A 26,667-nucleotide genomic window follows, 5' to 3' on the forward strand; every position below is an offset into this window, starting at 1 on the left:
TCCACAACAGTAGTATCAGTAGTAATGCCCAGTAAAAACAGTTGCGGACAAAACTTTATCCTTTTCTTGAATATTTTTTGCATGTTCCACATCTCTGGCACATGGTATTGCACTCCTGTGCACTGGTTAGCAGTGCTTAGCCCCCCTTTAGAAGACAACAAACTCTGGCTTGGCTTTGGTCAAGGATGCTGAAGAACAAGGCCCTCCCTATTCACCAGGACAATGCACAGCCATCACAAGACTGAAACCCCCATTGACCAGCATGGAAGATAGCTATTCGCTTAACATCTACCCAATTTAACCCTGAGAATGCCTGGAGAGAGAGGAATGGTCCAAGGTACCTCTTTGTGGCCTGGCCATTAGCGATCCCTCTACCAAACCACCTGGTTTTGACCTGGCTTGCTCTGTCTCAACAAAATTGAATCGAATTAGGTATGATACTAGAAGAAGTGCCTCTATCCTGTATCAGTGCATATGGAAAGATTTCCTTTGTTGCAATTGTGCTGATATGCAAACTTTTAAACATATTGTGCAAGCTTGCCCATGACATACATTCTCTGGTTCCCTAGAACAGGGCTTTTTTCACCCATTATACCACTTTTAGGATATGGCAACATCCAAGTACCACCAGTCGCCTAGCAGGGGTCAAAAACTTGATGATCAAAAAAATAAAAAAGTGATGAAGTACAGGTACTCCTCAACTTACAACAGTTCGTTTAGTGACTGTTCGAAGTTACAATGGCACTGAAAAAACTGTCCCCCAAGCCACAGCCGAGCAAGACACCTGCCTGCCCACCTGGCGGCACTCTTTCTCCTGTCCGAAGTTTTCATTGTTGTGAGCATTTCTGTTGAGGATTGACAGCAGGGGTGGGGGTGTTTGGTTTTTATTCCCCCCATCTGCTGGGTGGTTGCAGCAGGTTTTGGTGCCTTCACGTGACCCTGGGACACTGTGACCATCATAAATATGAATCAGTTGCCAAGCATCTGAATGTAAATCACAAGACCCTGGAGATGCTGCAACATTCCAGCTGATTGGTGCTTCTTCTGGGCTCAGCAGAAGTGCCAGGATCAGCCCTGAGCTCCAGCTGGAGCCTGGCACTGATCCTGGCACTTCCACTGAGCCCTGACAGCCCCAAAGAAGTGTTGATCCTGGCGCTTCTGCTGAGCTCTGACAGCCCTGCAGCTCCAGCCATCTCTAGCTCAGGCTTGTGCGGTGCTACCACCAGTTCAGCTCATTCCCCTCCGCCGCTACCACTTTTCTAGGATGGTTGTGTACCACCTGCTGGGTGCCAATGTACCACAGGTGGTATCTGTACCACTGGTTGAAAAGCCCTAGAACATCTGCATGAAGCAACATCAGAGTGATCACCTGGATAGTTGAATTGGATATCCAGTTATGAGGCCACTGCTGTACTCCTGTAGAAGTTTTGTATGTAATTACGTGGATTGTACATGTTTTCTTTGTCATATTCTTATCATATGCTAAATAAATAAACTTACGTCTTAGGAATATTGGATTTCATCGCCTTGCATAATTATATTGCCCATCAGATGGGCAAAAGATAACATGCAATCATATTAAAATGTAATCTGGATTCCTGGATTTCAAGAGCTACCGTTGAACAGTATTTATGTGTGATAAGTTAGTGCCTTGCACTATAGCTAACATTTTTTATTGCATCAGTGTATTTTTCCATTACATAATCTTTGTTAAAAACATAATATATGCATTAAAGGCAAAGGTTCCCCCACACATGCGTGCTAGTCATTTCCAACTCTAGGGGCCGGTGCTCATCTCCGTTTCAAAGCCGAAGAGCCAGCGCTTGTCTGAGGACGTCTCCGTGGTCATGTGGCCGGCATGACTAGACGCCAAAGGCGCACGGAGCGCTGCTACCTTCCCACCGTAGTGGTCCCTATTTTTCTACTTGCATTTTTACGTGCTTTTGAACTGCTAGGTTGGCAGAAGCTGGGACGAGTAACAGGTGCTCACTCTGTTACGCGGCACTCGGGATTCGACCCACCAAACTGCCGACCTTCTGATCGACAAGCTCAGCGTCCTAACCCACTGAGCCACTGCGTCCCTCTAATATATGCATTATAATATCATAAATTATGTGCAAACAGGACCATTCCTCAATCCTCTGATGCCCTAAACAAGTTTCTGGAAGGCTAGCAGTAAGGATGCACACCTGACTTTCCAAACTAAAGGACATGCAGTTGAACATATTATCTGTGATCCCCACACCTTAACCTTAAGGGACCTGGGATTCATCATACAATTTTGATATGGTGATCTTACCAAATGGATCAATGACATTTCTTTTTTTAAAATATTATTTATTGCCCCGAGGCCATGTGAGGTTTTATAAGTACTTTTAAGTTGCAGCTGAGGACTTTTGGGCAACTGATGCAACTTCCACTAAATAAATGTGACCCTAATTTATTAACATCCCCCTTTATAATAGGATGCTGATATTGTGTGGGTCGTTGCTGCCAACTTCTCATTCTGGGAAGACTCTCACAGATACATGAGCAAAAACCTAGTAAAGGACACCTTGGCATGTTCTCACCTGCCTATGTAGCACTCATTGAGTGTCTAAAAGGGCTCAGAAACTGTCTTGCTGTTTGTCTAAGAAACTACAAATCTGAAGTCACTTCCTTCTGCCTTTCTTCTTAGGCTCAGACATATAGAACACGTGCACTTTGACTCAGCTATCTGCTAAGTTTTGCCAACTCCATAATATATTACCTGTAACTAAACCTTATTTTTAATATACTTATAAAACCTGTTCCATCAATCATTGTTCTGGTCAGATTCCCATTATCAGAGACTCTCACATGTGCACAGACTATGTTATTTCCCAATAGCCTCTGCATTTTTATTTGGGCTCAGTATTCACCTCTTGTTCGATCCAAACACAAATCATCCTCTCCTGTACCAACACTTGGCAAAACAAAAACATGAAAAAGCAGTGTCAGTAATTGACAAGCTAATAAGAAAGTACATTCAGAAAGCATTTCATTTATTCTCTCTGCTTCTGCACTCATTTTTATCGGATGATTTGATGGAAACAGGCTGCCATAAACAGCATGGAATTGTAAGTAACAGGACTGTGGGTACCATGATTGTCCCTGCTTGCAGGCAGGGTATTGCAAAGTAGCTGGAAGACTCATGGGAGAACAGTACTGATTGCCACCACTTGGGCTGGGTAGGAACATTTGTTAGTCTAATTGTTGATGTCATATAATTCATTTTCTAGTTCTGAAAAAGGAAAAATCAAAATTATTAATTTCATTTTCTGAGTTCTTTTGGTTTAATTTGGGCAGAACTTTTTTTACATAGCCTTTAGCATGGAGTCCAAGGACACTCTGAATCCCTTAGGACAGGCATGTCAAACTCACAACGTCACGTGATGTTGCACAATGTATCACAACTTTTTTCCCATTGCCAGCAATGGGGTGGGCGCGGTTTCGGTGTGACGCATCCAGCCCATGGGCCAGCAGTTTGACATGCCTGCCTTTGGATAAGGCACTGCAGGCCATATAGTTCTACTTCCCAATTCTATGCAGCTATAAAATGGGATGGGGCAATCCCATCTTTCTTTTGTTATTGCTCCTACATTTAAAATCTGAAGATAGTGATCCAGTTTCCTGTCATTTTGAGTTGAAAAATATTTAAAAGCTATACACTCTAAATAAAATAGGTTTAACACAAGACAGAAGAAAAAAATCCAAAATTCCATCAAAAAGCCCCTCCTCTTGAAAGAAAATATTATTTGCATCATCATCATCTCTCCAAAATTATTCAGTGTTATCTATAGCTATCAAAATGTTGCCCATCTCCACTAGAAGTCCAAATCCTGAGGTGGAAAACCAAGAGCACCATAGCAAGGAAAATCTAGTATGGTCTAAAGCCTGACCAACGTTATATAACATTAAGAACCCTTTCAGGAATAGTTTTTTTCGTTTGTTTTAAGAAAATGAAGATACACTGCAGCATTTTGCAGTAACTATCACTCATTGTACTTTGTAAATTTGAACAATCATTTGCTTTTCTGTAGTTTTGATTTTGCAGGTGTAACTTTATTTATTTATTTATTCAACATGTCTTTTTAAAAATGTAAAATACAAATAAACTCCCAACTACTAGGAATGCATTTTAAAAGTCCCATCTAGACTCCCAACTTTGAAAATAAGCCCTATATGTAGGATTTTAATAAACAAACTGAAATGCTAATAAGCAAGTAAATACATACACAGAGAAGGTTAAGAAAAAATAATCAAATCCGTCGATAACGATCTGCCTCTGGACTTCCTTTTTTCATGAGACAGCCTGGCTGATACATGAGATCCACAATAAATATTTGAGGAGGAAGCAGAAGTCCAGGTATTCCCAAAGGGGAATCATCAACCAAATTCACCTCATTCCACCCTCTATTATATTCACCACGGTATAGGCTGCAATTAATAGCAATTCTGTCTGCCAGAACCTATGAAAGGAAAGAATAAGAATACACTTTATTTTCTTTTATATTTGTGGATTGCCATTCTGAGTTAAATCTACTTTGCTGCCATTTAGATATGCTCAAGATTACTGCAGCACTAAATTTCTCATTACAGTGTAGTCAGAAACACATTGATAATAATGCTTTATAATTTGGTATGCTAATGGTTAAAAGAGAAAAAGAACAAGTCAATTGAATACTATTTAATGAAGAAATATTGGGGTCAGTAAGGAGCCAAAGAGCAGTTGGTTTCAGTCCACAGAGAAGACACATTTTCATCCCTCCTTCTGAGAATTCACTGGAAGAATGACTGCAGATAGAAAGATTATTGAGCTTATTATCCCTGCCAAACACAATGTGCTGGTCTTTGACATGTTATTTTTCATATTATATTCCTCACTGTATCATACAGTGAAAATTATTTGGCTTCTTAGTCAACAATTTGGAATCAACTGCATACAAAGTACATATATATTTAAATCTCCAAACACTTGTAATAATGGTGAGTATTTCTTATGCATTTATCAATAAACAGAAGGATTAATTTAAAAGCAATGCCTCTAATGTTACAACTTGCCAACAGATAATAGTACTGATGCACTATAAGTTCTGACAGCTGTTCTTTTACTTCAGCAGGCAATTGCTGTAAGAAAAGCTTTTTGGTATGGCCTACTATTTTTCAAAATTCTGATAGTATTTATTACTTCCTTTTCATCAAACATGTATAACATTTATTCAGTGCTATTCTTTGACATTTAGATATCTTTATCAATCTACTGTCAAGCCTTACTCTATAGATTTGGTCAATATTGTTATTTTCATATTACAGAAAAGAAAATGTGATTAAGAAAGTATGTCTAGTCTTCCCGTGATTTTTTTCTGATATAAAATGTGCTCTTGGTTTGAGTCATAGCAGTGCTTGTCGTTTCATACATAGGGCTTTTTCTGTTTATTTTCAGTGTCACGTATTTGCTTTGCCTATATGTCCATTGAAGATTTTAAATGGAGCTTATAAAGCAATGTACAGTAGAAAAATGCATCCCTATTGATTGGAAATCAATACCAAGTATGAGCAAAAATATTGTACACATGGAAAAAAGTGAATACTACAATTTGAATACTACAATACAGTACTTACATTGACTATGATGGAATAGTAGCATATACTGCATATTCATTACAACTAAAAGAATGCAACTTAGAATAGCATTTTTGATTAGCTACTTAGTAAATTTGTTTTACCTTGAAAAGCAAAGCTCTGTGGTAGAAGGTCCCTTTGCTGATCTTCCCAATAGGTACCACATTGCATTTAAGCTCATATTCAATTTCACTTATATGAAGCTCCCAGCTGAATTCATGTAGATTGTCTCTTTCAATGGTACCACCCAACCTATCTGCAACAAACCTGTTTTCAAATCAAACAAGGTAAATTAAATCTACTTTCTTGTCATACTAATTAACTGGGCTAAGCAATAATTCTGCTTCTTAAAAAATATTTGCATTGAGTTCATACTGGATCCTTTCACAGGTCATAATTGATTTGTTTGCCCCTGGGGGAATTATTTGGTGGCAATAGATTCCAGGATTACATAGATATTGATCTGATCTAGCAAGACAATTTGATGTTCTAAAGCATGGGTGTCCAACCTTTTGGCTTGCCTGGGTTGCACTGAGTGAAAAGGAATGTCTTGGGCTGTATATAAAAAATAAATGTATATAAATCACATATTAAAAATTTATGGTCCTGTGGAGCCGCATTACTAGCTATCTAGGGTCTATGCAGCCTGTGAGTCATAGGTTGGACATGCCTGTTCTAAAGGATTCCATTCTTTGGATATGTGAGGGTGGGTTGTGGTTTCCACAACTTTGGAACAATACTCTTATTTGTCCAGATTGTAATAAAGTGAAAGGATAAGAGTAATAACTAATGGGAGACATGAGACTTTTGTTTGCAGGCTACCTAAGAATGTTTTTGTGTTCTAATCTGTAACACACATTTCCAGGAACTGTTTCTAAGGAGCTAAAATAGCAGGCTTTGAGATGTTTTCATTTAATATTACATTTTTTAATCCTCTCGAAGATGTCAGATTGCTAATATAATTTTCTTTCTTATTTTAAATATAACAATCATATGAGGTTGATCAGGATTGAAAGAATGATTTCCTGAAATCCACTAATGATTAAATTAGTATTTAAAATCTCAGGACTATTAATCTACAGCTTCCGCACGTACTGTAAATTCCAGATGTTACAGATCACTTCTTCCATCATCTCCATGTAGCATGTTTAAGGATTGGGGGCATGAGGAATTAAATGCTACCATTCAGCAGCCTAAGGATGGGAATTATCTCTTTAAGTTTGCCATATGTTTCACTGGCTCTCAGTTCTGTTTGGCTATTTGTCACCTTCCTCATCTTGATTGTCTAAGAAGAAAACTGTGCAATTTAAACATACACTTCTTTGTTTCAGCTATGCAAATTTAGCCACATAGAAGTAATTTCCGTGCTATTCTGGATTCTCAAGACACAAATGACAATAGTCTGTCTGGCAAATACAAGTATATTACATTCATTATAGGCTATTGTAGGTGTATGCTAAAGATTTGGTGATAGATGAAAATATTAATTGTCTGATAGATCCTGCACACCAACCAGTACAGGTTATTTTTTTTAGAAATATTCCTTTGTTTAATATCAAGATTCATAAAATATCGGTTTATTAGGTTGGTTGGCAAGTAGCACTCTTTGAACAAATTGTGATTGAGGACAATTTAGGACAACAAAGGCATCTAAACAGCTTTTTTCTCATTGGGGGCTCAATAAAGAATGTTCAAACATTCCTTATTGAGCCCCCTATGAGAAAAAAAGCTATTTTAGATCCCTTTGTTACCCTAAATTTACTCAGTCACAATATATACAGTTTGCTGCAGTAAAGTGAGACATGCAGCTTTTGGCTCAGAGTAGACAGCAGAAACTTATCAGAGTGGTCAAATTGGTATTCCAAGATAGGTTGGCAATGGGCATTTTTAATAATTAGCAAGCCTAGTTTGGCATAGCAAGCCTATTCCACAAGTGAATACATGGCAGAAGCAGAATGGAGTATAATAAGGAAAATGAAGAACAAACTGGAATCCAGAGGCTCCATGTAGTCTGTCAGCATCTCTTCTGCAGGTCTCATATTCAGAGCCAAACATTTTGAACTTCCTTTTTTTGCATATTTGGAACAAGATGTTCAAAGGACAAAAAGAATGCCTTAAGCCTCGTTTAAACTACGGAAGCTGCACATGGACCCCAAGATGGCAGTTCTAGCTACCTAATTGAAAGCCTGGCCATTCTTTTTACCTGTGTCCTGTGTGGAGTGCATATAAAAAGTGGGCTAGACTTCAACTGCATGGTCATGATTGAAGGCTGCCCTGTCCCTATGAATGCCCTTGGCCCTTTGAGCATTGCCCACTTACTGCTCGAGAGCAACTCTCAACATATTATGCTAAATCTGGAATGGCCCTTGAGGATGGAAATTCTGCACTTTGAGCCTAATATTCTGATGGAATTTTTTGCCAAAGAAAGGAACACAAGAAAAGCGGCGAAACTATTCAATGATCCTTCGGTGCCTGCTTTGCAAGAAAGAACTCTGAAATAATAGAAAGATAAGAGATTTTGATATTTTTGAGGGTTGAGAGGTGGAAAATCTAAGTAAGTTAACTCATGGACACAATTTAAGCAAGTGAGACAGATATTTAAATAGGGAAATGTATTTTTCAATTGTAAAGCAAAGCTGCTAAGAATTCCATTGTGGAGAGAATGGAATGTTGAGATCATCAAGCATGCACACTTGATTAGGATGAAACATCTGATTTCTCACCTCTTGCTTCCTAGATAAACTTTTAGGGGATAGAATTAAAGGTTATCTTGGCAGCACAAATATAATCATGTTTGAGTTATGTATTAGTCTGGGGCTGGCCTAATTTATGTATGCAATTGGGGGGCAGAGACTGCAGAGGGAAATGGGGGAAAAGTTTGCATTAGGAGTGGTAGCAGAAAGCAGCAGACAGAAAAAAGAGGCAAAGAGACTTTGGAGAAGAATTTGCAGCTTTATTATTTTAATTCCTCAGTCATGATTCTATAAAAACCTTTTTCCATGAAACCCTTTAAACAGTTTTTATTTGTTTTACTCCTTTTATACAAGTAAGCCACTTTGAAAATCAATTAAAATAATGTTCTATCTCAATATGGTCTCTATAACTACTACAAATGTACCCTAAATCATCTCAGATTAACAGCCATATCATATTTGTGGAAAGTGTGCAAAGTAGAACACAATGGAGATTCCAACCTTTTGCATTGCTAGCATATGCATTTGAGATACTCACTGTGCAAGAGCTACCACTTGCTCTTTGCTGGTTGGTAGTGGCAGAATAGTTCTGGAAATCTCAGTAATATAATCATACAAGATGGGGTCAAAAGGGGGGATCCATAAAGCTTTTCCTGGGGTTTCAACTATTTTAGGTATGGAAGGTTCCAAGTCCTCATCTTTTGGTTTTTCTTCTTCTTTTTTCCCTTTTCCCTTCCTTTTGTAAAAGGGCAAGACTGATGATTAGAAACACCTTTGTTTCCAAAACTTTTATTTTAATCAGCATAGAAAGGACAGAAGCTCATTCAGAAAAAAACATGGGATTCTTTTCCAAGGTACATAACACAAGAAATATTTCTGTCATCTTAGAATTTTCCAGCACTTTTTAATGATCTCTCTCCTAACTTCATGTTCAGATGAGTATTTTGGGGTTTCTTCCTACATACTCTTTCATAAAGAAGCAGCTCAAAAGTTCCAAAGATTTTAGCAAACGGCCATAAAATATTTATATTTCCTACCAGCAATAGTGCAGGTGTCACTAACATGAGACAAGTCTTTTTCAGTTAACTCCGAGATTATGACCCAGGAGTTTCTTATGATCCCCATCTGGCAAGCTCTCAATGTATGTATTAGTATATGCACATTTTGTGAGAAAATTCAGATTGAAAAAATTCCACAGACATATAATATTTAAAGAAATCATGCCCACTGGTAATGGTTTATTTGGTTCTGGCAGTCCTTAAGTGGTCTTTATGGTAATGGTGGAACTGGAACTTGCATAAATTCAGTCATTTAAGGATATTAAAGCTCTAGTGAAAAGAAAAAACTTTTTCTTTAAAAGTCTGAAAAGAGGAAGAAGCAAGCAAGCACACGCTCAAAAAAGTAGAGAATAAAAATATAAATGCAGCAATGAGAGAATCAGTAAAGCTTATTCAATGAATCAAAGGAAACCAAGTTGCTATAAAACTGTTAAAGTGCATGATCAATTTATATCTATGGCCGTCCTAGATATGCAATATAGCTCTGAAGAACGCTAAAAAAGTACTTCTTCCCATATATTACCTAAGGCCTAAGGTCATAATTTGCAACCTTATTCTGAAATAATGACTAATGGCAACTCAGAAATGGGTCTTTTCAGCAGTAACCTTATAGCTACAAAATACCTTTCTAGAAAAGTCTGCCTAATTTTTATTTTATTACCTTCTCACTGACAGAAGTAGATTTTTTAACATTAATTTAGACCTTTTAATTTCCTTCTGTTGCTAAACTGTTTGTGTTTTTAAACAGCATTATCCCTATGATGTTTTAGTCACTGAATTTCAAGTACCAGTTATTTTATTATATTTTATTTGTAATTTTCTTAGTGTTATCCAGAGGGCTTTTACCTGCACAGCCACTAACAAACTTCTGGAAATACAAGACCACTAATCTACTATATGGTGAATGAAGTAGGTTGGTATCGTACAAATACCGTATTTTCCGGCGTATAAGACGACTTTTTAACCCATGAAAATCATCTCAAAAGTTGGGGGGTCGTCTTCTACGCCCAGTCGTCTTATACGCCGGAAAATAGTAAATAAATCAATCGAGCGCCCCCATTCTTGCAAAGCAACTTCAAGCCTCCTTAGTCCAGTCCCCCCTCCAACGTGACTCTCCCTTCCCACCCCCAAGAGCCTCTCAGCCCCTTCCCCTCCCCCTTGCAAACGCCAGACCCCGGGAGCTCTTGCGTCTATTCCAAAGGGTGGGTGGAAGGAAAAGCCCCTTTCGGCTCCGGCTTGGCTGCAAGTCAGCGAGCCCGGGAAGGCATACCCTCCCCTCTCACTGTGGAGGAAGCAGGGCAGGCTGGCTTCTGGTGGGAGACGGCAGGGCAGTCCTGCACACGCGCACGCTCCCCGGCTCCTAAGGAGTCGTCGGGGAGCCATGGCAGGCGCCTCATGCTCTTCCCTCTTGAAGCAGCATTGGCGGAGCCGTCCGGCGTCGGGTGGGAGCCGGCAGGGCAGTCCTGCACACGCGCACTCCCCAGCTGCCGGGGAGTGCACGCGTGTGCAGGACTGCCCTGCCAGCTCCCGCCCGACGCCGGACGGCTCTGCCGATGCTGCCTCAAGAGGGAAAAGCATGAGGTGCCTGCCATGGCTCCCCGAGGACTCCTTAGGAGCCGGGGAGCGCACGCGTGCGCAGGACTGCCCTGCCGGCTCCCACCAGACGCCAGCCTGCCCTGCTTCCTCCACAGTGAGAGGGGAGGGCGTGCCTTCCCGGGCTCGCTGATTTTTCAGCATATAAGACGAAAAATCTTGAAAATCATCTCAAAAGTTGGGGGGTTGTCTTATACGCCCAGTCGTCTTATACGCCGGAAAATACGGTATGTTACAGTTACCCACTTAAAACAGTTTGAAACAATTAATAGCTGCACATTTTTCTGAGTGGTTTGGAATTACTGGGTTTAACTGAATTGAATCATGAGATTGCCACGCACAAATTATCATGACTTTGGTTTCATTTAGGTGCCTTGCAGTACCTTCTAAAATGTTAAACTTTTAACAAAGGGTCTAAATTCTCAGCACTATTTCTAAACAATCTGAGACCTGAAAAAAAGAGTAATATAAGAAAGATTTTTATATGATCTAAAGAAAAAACAGTATAAGAATAATATAAAGAGGATGGACCCAGATGAATGCTATTTTCCCATGCTAGATTGTTTTGGTCACATGTAATTTAGTAAAATTGGATACTGAAAAAAATGGTCTGGGAATATTCAGAAGTGGAACATTTCAATTACATCCTGTGACATGATGATTGTGCAGGGAAATGCACTAAGGAAAAAGTATTGGCTGAAGCAAAATATGGAAACTAACCAAAAAGAAAAACAACCTAGAAGTAAGGTTTCCTGGTTGAGCAGGGGGTTGGACTAGAAGACCTCCAAGGTCCCTGCCACCTTTTATTATTATTATTATTATTATTATTATTATTATTATTATTATTATTATTATTATTATTTATTATTCTGCCTAACATGGATGGGCTGTTTGCTACAATTAATACTGTTCGCTAAGTTCATTTATTTAAGTAGAAAAGGGCTTCATGTTGATATGAGCAAGAAAAGGTAGAGTTGTGACAATCTGCAAAAGATAACTCTGCCAGATTACAGAGACTGTTTGAACTATGTTTTATATGGTAGTGGAAAGCAATCTTATGCTGATCAACTTTCCTGACCATACAATTACTTTAGTGCATTATCCATATCTTTGCTAAGTTTCTACCATGGTCTCAAAATTGTCAATTACATGCAGCCCATGTAATTGAAATAATATTTTACTGTATCCATATTTAGCCCTGCTTCTTTTCTCTCTCCTTTTTTTGCTCCCAAGAGTTTGTTTTTAGAACGTGGGCCCTCTTTACCCTCTTTACCCTCAAGCTTTAAATAAGAATACCAATACCTTGATCCTTTCTCTCTAGAGCTTCCTTTACTGATTGAAGAAGACCGTCCTGGTGAGTCTGGTTTTTCCTCCAATGAACTATCAAAATTACAAAATAATTGCCAATATCTCTTGATTTCTGTAAGGCATAGGAATTCTTAAGGAACTGAGAGGAGAAGGGAAGCATTATTAAGAACCTTTGGGGGCCTTCCAAGCAAAATCAATAGGCAAAATAATTCTCTGGGGAAGAATCCTTTCCTTGCTCTGCAAGCGAATACAATACTAAAAATTTATATTCCATATTAATTTAATTCTTCCATGTTTTATAACTATTTGGCTAAGTAATTAATTTTAAAATTATTTAAATCAGTTCAGTCATATTTGCAATCAGTAGGCACCTTAAAAATACATCACCCCCAAAGGATCCATGGTGGAACTACCCTTGTGAGAGGTGGGATATAGTCCCACAACAGTGCTTTGATAGAACACAAATTCTTCTCCAATTTGTTTGTGTCTGGGGGTAGATCTTTCCCAATCATCTTATCCAGACAATTGTGTCACATAAACTGCTATGTATGAGATACAGAAAGATGCTTTCAGAGAAACAGTGCAGGGACAGAAAGGCAGGTTTCTATTTTACTTGGAATATACAGTAATAAATAGGTACTACTTTGTCCTCTTTGTGTCCACAACAGCCGTTGTTTCCTTTTTTGCAGTAGCAAAAATATATCCTTAATTATACCAATTGTATTAAAATTAGTTGACTTTTGATCACATTAAAACAAGTGTGACATGTTATTTTTTTTATTCCTCTACAGTAAATATCCATAAAGACCCATTGAATTCCCAGAGCATTTGCAGAGGACTAGAAGTATAGCAATCTAGTTTGGATCCAATCCATTTAATCTTTTGGGCAATTATTAAAAAGCCATCTACTATGCAATAACAAGCTAGCCTTATAAAGGCAAAACAGCAGCCATTCAATAGAGATACAGTAATAAAATGATACACACACACACACATATTTAACAATGACAAATGCATTTCACTCCATGTTTGAATCAGGAAATATATGTGACTACTGATAATATCATATCCTTTTAGCATATTTATATTATTGCATTTAAATCATGTTTTGTAAGTGTCTTAAATGATTATATAGTACAAAAGACGATCTCAATTGTAGTTGAAGTCAGCGTAGGGGGAGCTGCAGGTATTAAGTATCCATTGGTGTTGATGCTAATGCTGTGTGATATTGACCCTAATTACTAAATAAAAATACATATAACATGATGTGAATTGATAGATTCCATGTATGCTTTGGTTACCACTAAAGCTTTGCTTAGTATCACTTATGAATAAATGCATTTTACAGCTTTTATATGTAGATGATAACACTCTGGGTAATTTTCTAAGTCTGGAAAATGTACTAGTTATTAATATTTTCAGTTATTTTCTGGACACAGAATACAATATATAGTATAGGTAGTCCTCGGCTTACAATCATTCATTTTGTGACTATTCAAAATCATAATGACACTTATGACCATTTTCCAAACTTATAACCATTGAAGCATCCCCATGGTCACATGATCAAAATTTAGATGATTGGCAACAAGCATGTATTTATGACAGTTGCAATGTCCTGGCATCATGTGATCACCTTTTGCAACCTTCTGACAAAATCAATGGGTAAGCCAGATTAAAGAACATGTTATTAATTTAACAATGACAGTGATTCACTTAACAACTGTGGCGAGAAAGATTGTAAAATGGGGGAAAACTCACTTAACAACTGTCTTGCTTAGCAATGGAAATTTGGGGTTCAATTGTGGTTGTAAGTCAGGACTACCTAGATGTAGCTTTTACTAGAAATCACCATCCTGCTAGAGTCAGAAAAATAGAAAATATTCCATAAACTCTTGTTTACCAATTCCTTAAAACCTCAAAAGGAGTTTGATGCAGGAACTTAGCATTATAGTGGAATCTATCCTAATCAGCTGCTTATTATTATGCCAATATGATTGTTAAAGTGAATGGGATTACATAAAGTTAGATTGGTGTCCAAATGATGCTATGAGATTTTTAAATTTGAGAAGAATCTGTATTTCACAGAAACTTGAATAGCTTTCTTATTTTAGATCATCATTCTTATTTCAAACTCTGATAAAGTGGTTTGATTTTTCTAAAAAGAAATCTAATTTATACATTTTTAAATTGACAATTCATCAAAGAAAAAAAGAGCAGTTACAAAAATTTAGATACTTACTTATTTCTGCTAGTTCTCCTGATACTGCTGGCAGACACCCCAATTCGAGAGGCTGTGGTCTCTTGTGGCTTTTCCTCGATTGTTATGGAAATTGCTTGGTGTTCACTGAAGTAGAAAGGATGTTATCATATCAGACATTTATTCTGCTTATTGCTCAGAATAAAACATCTGAACATTCTTTTTCAGTGCTGCTGAGTTTAGCCTAAGAAAATTCAAACAGGTTGTTTCTATAGATATTAAATATAGTAAGTTATGGAAACTGGAACAGAGCAATTAGTAACAATGAGATTTTAGAGTGGAAAATTTATATGAAATTAAGAAATATTCTAATTTCATTTTATGTACATAGACACAATTTTTCTCTATATATGTATATTTCTGTGGTATAAGTTCAGTTTCCTCCTATCACTTCTATTTTTTTTGTATACCGTACTTAAATCCTGTTTTGATATGGATATTCCCTGCTGTTGATATGGGTGAATGCTTCAACCTAAATTATGTAATTTGAGAAAATGAATATTTCCTAAGGCAATCACACAAATGATTCTGCTTACAGACTGGTGTTGACTGAAACTAAAAGATTAATTAATGAGCAGTGTAGAGAGCAGGAAATGTGAATACTGAAGATTTAATTTATTCCAGTTTGTGTGTCCTTTTCCCCACCACAAGATAAGATTGTTTTAAATAGCACTTAGACTTATATACCACTTCACAGTGCTTTACAGCCTTCTCTAAGCAGTTTGCAGAGTCCACAAATTGCCCCTAGCAATCTGGCTCCTCATTTTACCGACCTCAAAAGGGTGGAAAGCAGAGTCAACCTTGAGTCAGTCAGAACTGAACTGCAAAACTGAACAGCAGAATTAGCCTGCAATACTGCATTCTAACCACTGCTCACCATGGTTAGATTAATATTAACACATATTTTAAAAAGCTGAATCTCAAAGCTTTACGTTTATGAAAAGAAATATTAAAAATTCAGTCTTAATGTAACTATGCTCTTTAATGGTCTGCTGGAATGATCAGGGTTTAAATAGCTGATCAGCTATAAAGTTTCCCATGTGAACTATCATCAGCTGTCTACAAATCACCTGAAAGAGATGTTGTAAGATTAACATGACTTGCTATACAGGTAATGGAGCCTGCCCATTTCGGTCATAAGGTGGGAGGACGTTAATTGAAACTTGTTAAGTGTAAGAACCCTCATCCTGGATCACCCCAAAAGGCAATACAGCTGCTTTGCCTTGTTTGAAACCTGACCTGGAAAGCAAAGCTGCTCTTCCTGCTCCCTCTGTATCGCCCTTTCAACACTTAACCCTTTATTGTCTGTTCTCTGTCTCACTGCCAGGCAGAAGGTGGGGGAAATGCTGCTTTGCCGAAGTCAACGGCTGCTCCACATGGCCCAGTAAGAACGGCCCACAATAATGAATTCTGCAGATCTCTGGAAGGTGAACAAGGCATAGTGAAGGGTGGACAGGAGGACAAAGCAGGTCCAGTGCCTTTGGGGACCCAGCAGAATGGGTCCCCAAAGAATGGAAGGTGGGAAGAGATAGGTGGGCACGCTTCAGCATCTCTGCAAAGTTAGGAAGCCCCCGGTCATTCATGTGCAAATGACCGGATAATTTTTATAAAATTCTTATCTTCAAATCATGGTCATACATGGCTTTTAGGAGGTCTTTTGTAACTTTGAACTCTTGCTAAATGATCTGTCATACCTCAAGGATTATCTGTAAACACTGCCTTTAGAGTAAGGAATAAATGCAGACCTGTAAACCTCTTAGCGGAAAGAGAAGGTTCTTTGGAGCAAGACATTCTAGGATATTTCATGAACAATGAAAAACCTTTCCCTGAGACCTTGCAGAATTGAATTGGCTGGCTTCAGACAAAGTCAATTATTAAAGCCTCTATAATAATCTTATTAGTAGACTCACAGTTCTGATAGTTTAGCATTTATTAAAATTATAGCACGATGATCATTAAGCTCCTGAGCACAGAGTTCCTCCAATGACAATAGTTTTTCACCAGGTTTCACCTATAAAAAAAGTTCAGTAAGGTGCATGATATAAATTGTCTGCCATCTCTAGGAAGTTTACAAAAGTTATTGGGAACTCTTGCTAATAATATTATATTAGTAGTATTAATACTAACTTAGTGTTAAGCACATAGGAAGAATGTTCATGAATAAAATGCCTAAAACAAAATTCGGCTTCATTTTAGCATATGAAGATTTAGAGTTATATACAAACTAAGAATTTTGATTTAAAGTAAACTCTAGTTTATTATTAATAAAAAAGCAAACAAAACTCCCAAGAGTTTATTATTGGTTTATTTAAATCTGACAAGAGGTTGTTTTAAATCACAATGTGTTTTACTTAATAAAAAAATATCTATTGAAGCCAGTTTTTGTTTCTTTTAAATGACAATGTTTTATTATTGTGCGTCATAATAAAACAGATATTAAACTGTTTTTGATTTTTTGAATTTGAATTATATTTTACTGTGTGAATAGCATTAAACTATTAAAAAACTGTTAAAATATTTTACTGTTGTTCATGTTTTGAATGATCTTTTGTTCTTCTGGATATGTTACAAAATTAGTATTTTTATAAACATCAGCAATAAAGTATACATTAATGATTGTAAGGATTCAAACTCATGTTCATCTTTCAGCAAAAAAAAGCCATATTATATGATCAAATCGTGGAACCAGTAATAAATTATTTATTTATTAAATAAACTTATTACAATTATTTTTGAAGTTATATATTTTAAAAATAAAGTAACATGTACATTAATATTTTAAAAAATCCAACTGAGAAAAGTGTAACAAATAAAGTATTAAAAAGCTGCTTTGTACCTATACTTAACAGTAAAACAAGAGCAGATAGACCTATTTATACGTGATAATAAATGACAGTTTATCATTTATCCTTACATAATTCAGATAATGGGAAGTAAAATGCAATAAGCTATCTCATAAACGTGAAATCTTTTCTTGCTATGATCTCCTATGTATGTGATACTAACTAATGATAGGATTCCACATCTTTGTTTGATATGCAGTTCTCTAAAGACTAACTTAATGTTTACTTAAAGCAAGTTTACCTGCCCATAGTCATAGAATCCATCCAAAATTATGTTAGTAGATGCTAAAAACCCCATTTGACTGTATTTTTGTGGAAGATTGTGATCAAGTATCTTTTCCAATGCTGCTTCACTGAAGTTATTTTTGCGACCAATAGAGAGGTTAATTTCATCAAGAATATCTAAAGCACTGTAGCAAAAAAACAAAGGAGAGAATTACCAAAAATATTTTTCCAATTCATTACAGTATTTTTTAATTTAATTTTAATTTATTAATATTTCTATACCGCCCTTCTCCCGAAGGACTCAGGGCGGTGTACAGGGCAAGAATATCTATCATACTATAATCTTTTACAAACAATTTATACAGTACTGACTTCAGATATGTATCTATCAGTCTTTTCTAGTTCTCTGAAGACCATGCCCACTGTTACTGTTACCGGTGAAAAAACAAGATATAAATGAAGCAAAAAAGGAATTGATTGTAAATTTGATAATGGCAGCTAGATTAGTGATGGTTAAATATTGTAGACAGAATTGGCTTATTCAAAGAAATGAGTGGTATAATGAAATATGGAATATGGCAATAAATGATAAATTAACAACAGAAATTAAATTTTAAAAAGGGATGATTAAAGTAAATAATTATAATGAACTATGAGATGATTTTATAAAAACAGTCTTGGTGGAACGCAAAAGGAGTAAACCTGCTCAAGAATATATGCTGTTTTGGAAGGGATAATGGTGCATTTGAAATATATTGTATATTGTTAGTTGTTATATGAGAAGAAATAGAGGTAATAAATATTGTATTTTTATACTGTTTTTTATTTAGACATATGTATCTTGTGTAAAATATCGAAATGTTTCTGATAGCCTATAAATTCTCATTAGACGCGTGAAATCTCAGAAATTTTGTAAATATTTTATTGGGGGTACCAACTGGAAATAAGGCAAGCTCCCTGGTTCTGTCAGTGCTGTTTCTGATCTATGTGTAAGCCTATGCATGACTAATCACTTTTTGCCATTATCTATTTCTGTTTGACAATATTTACTTGCATTTAAGCAATTTAACCTTCATTTCCATCTTACATCACCTTCTCTTAATCTGATGCCATTCTGATGTGTTGGTCCACAAGCTTTCCGGCCCAGGCTGAGAGTTTTTAAATGGGGTTTTATATTTGTTCAGGGATTAAATTTAATTATTTTAACTGTCTTTAACTTTTGTATTGTATTGACGTTTTTAAATACTTTGTAAACCGCCCTGAGTCCTATGGGAAAAGGGCGGTATATAAATTCAATAAACTAAACTAAACTAATTCTTATCATTTTACTGAACATAGCCAAGCATAATCATGTGCCAAGAGGATTCATTATTTATTATAATTTATAGGATACCTACAAAAGAGCATGTATTAGTGTGTTCCAATTATCCCATAATAAAACAGATGAAACACAATATCTAAAAATACAAAAATTCAAAGGCCAACTCGGCTGGTGTAAAGATGCAAAAAAGAGACAGCATAAAAATTACAATAATTAATAAACTAATAATCTTTTAAAATAAAAAAATATTCTTTATATTATGAAAAGCATACTCTCAGACCAAAACTTTTATCAGGCTTCTATCAGAAAAGGGACTGGCAAAAATGAAGAAGTGTTGTGGGATGGGTGATGAAATGGAATATCTAATGCAACATGTGCCTGGTTAGTCCCTAAATATGGATACACTGCAGTATAATACAACATGAAGACAAGATGGATATAAGATATAAGTCAGTATTAAAACAATGATCTGATACCACCACCAACAACACTACCACTTTGGCATCTCAACTCACCCCAGCCTGGTCATTTCAGCTGCTGTTAACTCATCACTTGCACAAACCATAACAGCCCAACAAGCATTTCTTCGGACTTCATCATTCTTAGAATGCAGAAGCTTAACAAGAGGTTCAAGACCACCAGAATTTCGTAACTGAAAGACAACATTTATATTTATTTATGTATTTGTTTGTTTGTTAAATTTACTTGCTGTCCATCTTGTTGTGGGGCTACACTGGGTGGCTTACAACAATAAAATGGGGTAAAAAGAAAAAATTAAGCATAACAATAGCAACAAAAACAAACAATGGAGGTGCAATAATATGAAATTAGAAGATGGGCAGATGGGGAGCAGGAACTGCAGGGGGGAGATGGAATCAGCTAATTAGTCCTGCAGCCACCTTCATTGATATACTCCCTTATTGGGTCTCCAAGCCAAGCCAACTGGCAGAGTTGGTCTTCAGGCCCTTTTGAAGGAAGGAAGGAAAAGAGGCAAACTTCACCCTGGGGGAACAGGATGTTCCAGAGGGTTGGTGCTACAGCAGAAAAGGCTCTTCTGGATCCTGTCAGATTTCCTTGACAGACAGGATCCTCAGTAGGCCGCCTCCTGCTGGCATGATAGGACAGGCTTGTCATATTAAATAGGTTGGCAAGGGCTGCACTCAACCTAAGGAGCAAGATTGCTGCCAAGAATGCTTACCCAATTAGGACTGAATAGTTAAGGCTATGCTTATAGTGAAATAGCACTAGAGATTTCCTTTCTAGCCAAGGTAAGGTAAATCCTGCAAAGAGAAATAGAAGGAGTTGGCTTTTTCCACAAGGGCTAAGATGGGAGGTTTGAAGTATCCACTAGTGAGACTGAACGTTATAAAATTATTTGGTCTAACCCGCAATTGAAATTGGCAATTTTATTTTATTAAGCAAAGCAGTCACTAAATGAAACTGTGACTGTGTTTATAATCTTGATTTAGCTTTCCCTTTTTTAACCCGCAAAGGTTAAATGTTAAATGTTACTTTTTATCACCATGGTATCTATGAATGGTCACTGCCGAAGGTAGCCATTAAACTACCTGTAAATCAGCAAAATAGCTGGAATGCTGGCAACTGCTGAAGCTGCTAATTATTGGTCTTTCCTACCTCCTGCTACTGTATTGCTCTCCTTTACTGGCTCCTATTTACTTTTTATTTCTGAACAAGCAACAAAGGAACTGATGAGGGACAGCTGTTAACTTTCTACAAAGTGATGCAGAAACACTTTTCGCTGAGGGAGAAGCATGTGAATGGGTAACCTCAGAAAGAAAGAGGTAACTGGCTATACTGTGGAAGGAAATCTAGCAAGAATATATTGCAGTAAGATTGTGCCTTCCCTAAAATCTGAAACCCGGTCTATCCACCAATGAGAAATGTTATTGCAGCTTTTTCAAATTATTTAGACACTAATTTGTAATAACAAAATTGCATGCTTATTTATAAGCAGATAGATCTGTGAATAAATGCATCTCAACTAGAACATAGTGATTGCATCAGATGTTGACTAATTTAAAACTTAAATTTAAACATTTAAAATTGTTTTTGGAGAGCTAACAAAGTTGCCATGTTGCCAATCCCTGAACCTAAATATATGGAAATAGCCTTAAACTGACTAGTTAGTAGCACTGAATTTCAGAGTAAGGTTTCTCCTTGAAATATTTGATAGGGTGTGCAAAGCATTCAAAGAGGGTGTTTTGCAAAGGAGGTCGTGTGTGGGAAAGCATCCCTCCTCAAAATTTTAAAGTAGCCATGTCTGTAGCTGCTTTACATTGCTGGCAATCCCAGTAGAAGTACTATCTGCATCCACACTCATGAGTAGACAGCTGGAGAATAGCTTTGAAGCAGCCCTCAGACTTGAAGCAGCCAAGCACAAAAATGTGTTGTACAACAAGCTTTACAAAGTGCACCTTCAAAATGCTTTTTGCTGTCCTGTGATTTTATCACAATTGTAAATGGAAGGCGGGTGTCTAGGGCTAGGCATTTTATTCCATGGAAAACATGAACTTTGTAACAAAATAATTGTCTGTTTCTGTTGATTACACCCAACGTTTTTCCCCGTGCACACTGTAACAAGGATAAAATTTCTCTTCAGGGTTTACATATACTACAGCTAAACTAAAGCTGACCTCACTTAAGATACTTTTTTCTGATTCACAGCTCAATTTTTAAATGGCTTGTCCTTTGAAATTTTTCAGATTTGGCTGAGAAACCACAAGGTAGCCAGCACGAATACAAGCACTGAAGATTATTTATTGAAACTGACAATTTTACACAACCAAGTATTAGAGATCCAATATTTCATTTCATTTCATTTCATTTATTTGATTTCTATACCGCCCTTCTCCCTGGGGACTCAGGGCGGTTCACAGGGCATATATAAATAACTATACAAAAATTAAAAGAAAATTAAACCAATGCCCAATTAAAATACAACAATGATAAAATAATAAAAACCAATTAAAACCCATATTCCCCCATCAGGCCAGACCAGCTAATTCAAATAAGTGGGTCTTCAACCCGCGACAGAAGGATCGAAGGTCCGATGCCATCCGGAGCTCAACCGGCAGTTGGTTCCATAATGCCGGAGCACCCACAGAGAAGGCCCTCCCCCTGGGGGCCACCAGTCGACATTCCCTCACCGGAGGCACCCTGAGGAGGCCCTCTCTGTGGGCACGCACAGGGCGGAGGGGAGTTGACGCTGGCAGCGGGTGGTCCTCGAGGTATCTCGGACCCATGCCATGTAAGGACTTAAAGATCATAACCAAGACCTTGAACCTCACCCGGAAGACAACTGGTAACCAATGCAGCTCGCGGAGCAAAGGTGTAACATGGGAGTACCGGGAAACTCCCAAGACAACTCTCGCGGCCGCATTCTGTACCAGTTGGAGCCTCCAAGTAGTCTTCAAGGGAAGCCCCATGTAGAGAGCATTACAATAGTCTAGGCGAGAGGTCACGAGCGCATGAGTGAGAATATCAGAGAACTAAAACCTTTACCTGGGAATACAGCAAAATATGCTGATCCAAGAAAGCCGTGTGATATGAAAAATGCCAGGTTTTGTTTTTCCCAATATAGAGGACAGACATGTCCCTTACCTCAGTTCTGGCCTCAGCATCACATCCCATAGCAGCCACAGCAAGAGCTGCTCTGCTCTGCACAATGCTGTTAGTGGAATTCAGTGGTTCTACAATGGCGGTCATAAAACCATGGCTTTGGATGGTGAGACGTAAGGGCTCCTGCATGGCTAAGTTGGTGAGAACAGAGGCAGCACTAGCCACAGCACCTTCTCTTTTGCAGCTCAGAACACTAATGAGCGGTTCAATGGCTTCAGCTTCAGCAACAGCACTAGAAAGTGGGAAAAGGAAATAACCACCAAGACGTATTACTCTTCCCCAGCCTGCTTGTGGTAATTAAATCATGCATACTGAAAGTGCAACTATAAAAGGTCAGTAAAACCAAAATATTTTTGATGAAAATATAAGAAAAATAATGAAATTTCCAAACTCCATCAGTTAAAAAAACCAGACCCAGTAATATTAAAATCTGATTTAATTACAATTAAATTCAGACTTGAATGATAATATCTCAGGGGAAGGCTTGAGAATATGAATATGTCTTGAGGATGTTCTTCAAATCTGACATGGTGGGACCTGATGGCAGCCCCTTTCCTATAAGCTCAACTATTGTGTTTCCCGGAAATAAGACCTGGTGTTATTTTTTATTTTTATTTTTTGCCTCCCAAAGAGGCACCAAGTCTTATTTCCTGGGGGTGTCTTTTCCACTCACCTCACGGCAACAGCACCGGCAGCCCCATCCGGCTGCCCCACTTCTGCAGCCGATGGGGCATCTTCATTCTGCAGCTGAGAATGGAGTTCCGCCTGCATTTCGCAGTCAGAGGCCTTCCCAGAAGGCCTATGCAGCTGAGAACCAAACTATGGATTGAATCCATAGCTCGGCTCGTGGCTGCAGAGGCCTTCCGGAAAAGCAGTAAACTGCACATATCCATGATTTATTATTTTCATTTACCAATTGCAATTGCAACAAAATTGCAGTATTTACTGTCTAACTATTAATGCGTGATTCTACGTTTTGCTCAATGTTCTGACCGGATTGTCAAGATGTAGAGTCTAAGTAGCAAGAAAGTAAGGCAATACAAATCAGAAATTAAACAAATAAGCTCTAATATGATGCTTTATTTGTTTGTTTGTTTGTTTATTATTTATTTGATTTGCATGCCACCTATCTCACCTAGAAGTGATTAGAAATGATAATAAACATGAAAGACTTAAAATTTTATTATGTTTAAGGGCCACTGAATTTAATGTCACTATTAAATAGGTATGTGCAGGATTATAGATTTACAAAATAATCATATTCTTATACATATTCACTTAAAAATAACTACCAGGATTCATTGTTTTTCCATAGATAAGTATTTATAATAGTCCAACCTTATATTAGAGTATATATTATATAAGTATTTTTATTTAACTAGAAGTGCTTTAAATATATAAATAGCTTATAGAGAAAATTCAGATCATTCATTGGACTCATTCATTTATTCATTGTATTAATATTTCATCTTTCTTCCAGGAAGTTAGTAAAGGTAAAGGTAAAGGTTCCCCCCACATGCGTGCTAGTCGTTTCCGACTCTAGGGGCCAGTGCTCATCTCCATTTCAAAGCCGAAGAGCCAGCGCTTGTCTGAGGACGTCTCCGTGGTCATGTGGCCGGCATGACTAGACGCCAAAGGCGCACGGAGCGCTGCTACCTTCCCACCGTAGCGGTCCCTATTTTTCTACTTGCATTTTTACATGCTTTCGAACTGCTAGGTTGGCAGAAGCTGGGACGAGTAACAGGCGCTCACTCTGTTATGTGGCACTCGGGATTCGACCCGCCAAACTGCCGACCTTCTGATTGACAAGCTCAGCATCCTAACCCACTGAGCCACAGTGTCCAGGAAGTTAAATAGGGTTAATTACATTCCTTCTTTTTTAATGTATATTTTATTAATTTTTTACAGTATCAATCTTAGAATTTAATAAGCAACACTTTCCATTCCTCGTTATTTTGTAATTTCTTTCCAAAAGGATTTGCCATTTTTTACTTTGTGCCCAAAGTTTTTTGTCCAAGTTATCAGTTTCTTTAACTTGTTCATCTTCCATCTTTAAATTTAACAGAAAGCTTTACAGTTTCTTAATCAGTTTGTCATCTGATGACAATAGTATCTGGTCTAACATTGTCTGGTCTTTGTAAAAACCATATATTTTTTCATCTTTCTCATATCTCATTTACATTTGCAGGTGTGGCCACCATGATAGCTCAATGTCTTGTTCTTCCAATTCTTGTTTAGTTTGTAGTTTCCCATCAGTATTCAAAATACCTTTATAAGTCACAAGTTTCTCATAATTGATTAAGTTTGGGTGTACAAATGCCTCCATTGTTGAGATCCATCGTGGTATTTTCATGTAAGTTCTTGATTTTACCTTTTCCCATGTCAAGAGCAATGCATTTCTTACATAGTGGTTTTGAAAGTATTTCTGAATTTTGTTGTTCCCATATCACAGGAAAGCAAGTCATCCATGTTGTAGGTCATGCCCTTCTAGGTATAATAGTCTTTTATTTCTAAGAGTTATCCATTCTTTTAACTATGTTAGTGTGGCTGCTTGATTGTACTGGTGGGCCAAAGCCTCCATTTTCTTTTGCTTATTGTAACATTTTCAGTCTGATTCTAGCTTTTTTCCCTTGCCAGATAAATTTAAATATCGATGTATTTAATTCATTGGAAAAAATATTGTTAATTTTTATCGGTATTGTTTGAAATAAAAAGAGTGGTTTTGGTAAAATGTTCATTTTCACTGTCGCTATTCTTCCCAGGACTTATAGTTGTAGATTTTCCCGTTTTTCCAAACCTAGTTTTATTTGTTTTAATAATTTTACATAACTGTCTTCTTTTATTGTTGCACATCTTGCTGTTAGATATATCTCAAAGTATTTAAATTTCTTAACTACTTGCAGGTCTGTTTTTACTGATAGTTGGGTTTTTATTTATCTGTGAGATTTTTAAATATAACTCTAGTTTTTTCTCTATTAATTTTCAGTCCTGCTGCTTCTCCAAATTTCTGTGCATCTAAAAAAATCAAAGCCATTTGTTTCCCTGGGTGGATTTCGTAATACTCCAATGTGTCTAAAATTATTCTTAAATTGTTCTTTATTTGTCTCTTTGGTAAAAATCCATTTTGGCCTGAATGTATAAATTCAATCAAGAATCTCTTTAGTCTTTCTGCTATTATTGAAGCGTAAATTTTATAGTCCACATTTAGTAGAGATATTGGTCTGTAGTTCTTTATCAGGGTCAAGTCTGTGTCTCCTCTGGTATTAGTGTAATATTAGCATCTATCCTTGTATTTGGTAATTTGGCTTTTAGTAATACCTCATTACACACTTCTTGCATTGGTAAAATTAATGTATCTTGTAAACATTTGTAAAATTCTGGGCCTGGTGTCTTGTCATTTTTTTTTTGTCTTTTTATAGCGTCTGTCAACTCCATCACTGTTATTTTCCCATTTAGCATATTTTTGAAATTCTCTGAGATTTTTGGTAACTTAACATTTTCTAAGTATTGCCTTATTTTTTCCTGAGGAATTTCTTCTATATTATAAAGTGTTTCATAAAATTCTTTAATTATTTTTTTATTGCATCATTTTGACATTGTAAATCGCCTCTCACATCTTGTAGTTTGTTTATCAATTTCTTCTCTCTTTCTTTTTTCAGTTTATAAGCCAACCATCTCCCCAGCTTATTGACATTTTCAAAAAAGTTTTGTTTTGCTCTTTTGATTTGTTGAGCCATTTCTTCAGCTTCTATTAGATTTAATTTGTGTTTTATTATCTCCATTTGTTTTTTAAGAGTTTTCTTTTGTGGGTCTCTTTGTAGTTCTAATTCTGATTTTCTAAGTTCTTCTTTGAGATTAGTTTGTTGTTGTTTTTTGTCTTTCATCTTTTTCACCATATAGGTTATGGCTATTCCTCTAAAATATGCTTTTGCTGTATCCTAGACATTTTGGAGTGATGTATCTTCTTTCTTATTTTCTTTGAATAAAAATTCCATTTCCTTTATGGCTTTTTTAAATAAATTCTTTCTCGTTCAGTAAGAATTGTTTTAAAGTCCATTTTGCTTTTTTCTTTGTTCCTCTCTAA

General features: G+C 37.0%; 1 protein-coding gene across 1 annotated transcript in view; it reads right to left on the reverse strand.

The window, feature by feature from the left end:
- Nucleotides 1-4,084: 4,084 nt before the first annotated feature.
- ARMC3 (armadillo repeat containing 3) overlaps nucleotides 4,085-26,667 on the reverse strand; it is a gene marked incomplete at its 5' end in the record, with an annotated part of 69,479 nt that continues 46,896 nt past the window's right edge. Inside the window, 9 exons of the mRNA XM_083376778.1 lie at nucleotides 4,085-4,490; nucleotides 5,748-5,910; nucleotides 8,875-9,072; nucleotides 12,290-12,367; nucleotides 14,538-14,642; nucleotides 16,466-16,566; nucleotides 17,640-17,808; nucleotides 19,460-19,596; nucleotides 22,566-22,815. Coding sequence (XP_083232904.1) covers nucleotides 4,281-4,490; nucleotides 5,748-5,910; nucleotides 8,875-9,072; nucleotides 12,290-12,367; nucleotides 14,538-14,642; nucleotides 16,466-16,566; nucleotides 17,640-17,808; nucleotides 19,460-19,596; nucleotides 22,566-22,815 — 1,411 coding nt within the window. The 3' untranslated portion in view covers nucleotides 4,085-4,280. The remainder of the gene's footprint in view (nucleotides 4,491-5,747; nucleotides 5,911-8,874; nucleotides 9,073-12,289; nucleotides 12,368-14,537; nucleotides 14,643-16,465; nucleotides 16,567-17,639; nucleotides 17,809-19,459; nucleotides 19,597-22,565; nucleotides 22,816-26,667) is intronic.

This window comes from Vipera ursinii (genome assembly GCF_947247035.1).
Source record: "Vipera ursinii genome assembly, chromosome: Z".
NCBI lineage: Eukaryota > Metazoa > Chordata > Lepidosauria > Squamata > Viperidae > Vipera > Vipera ursinii.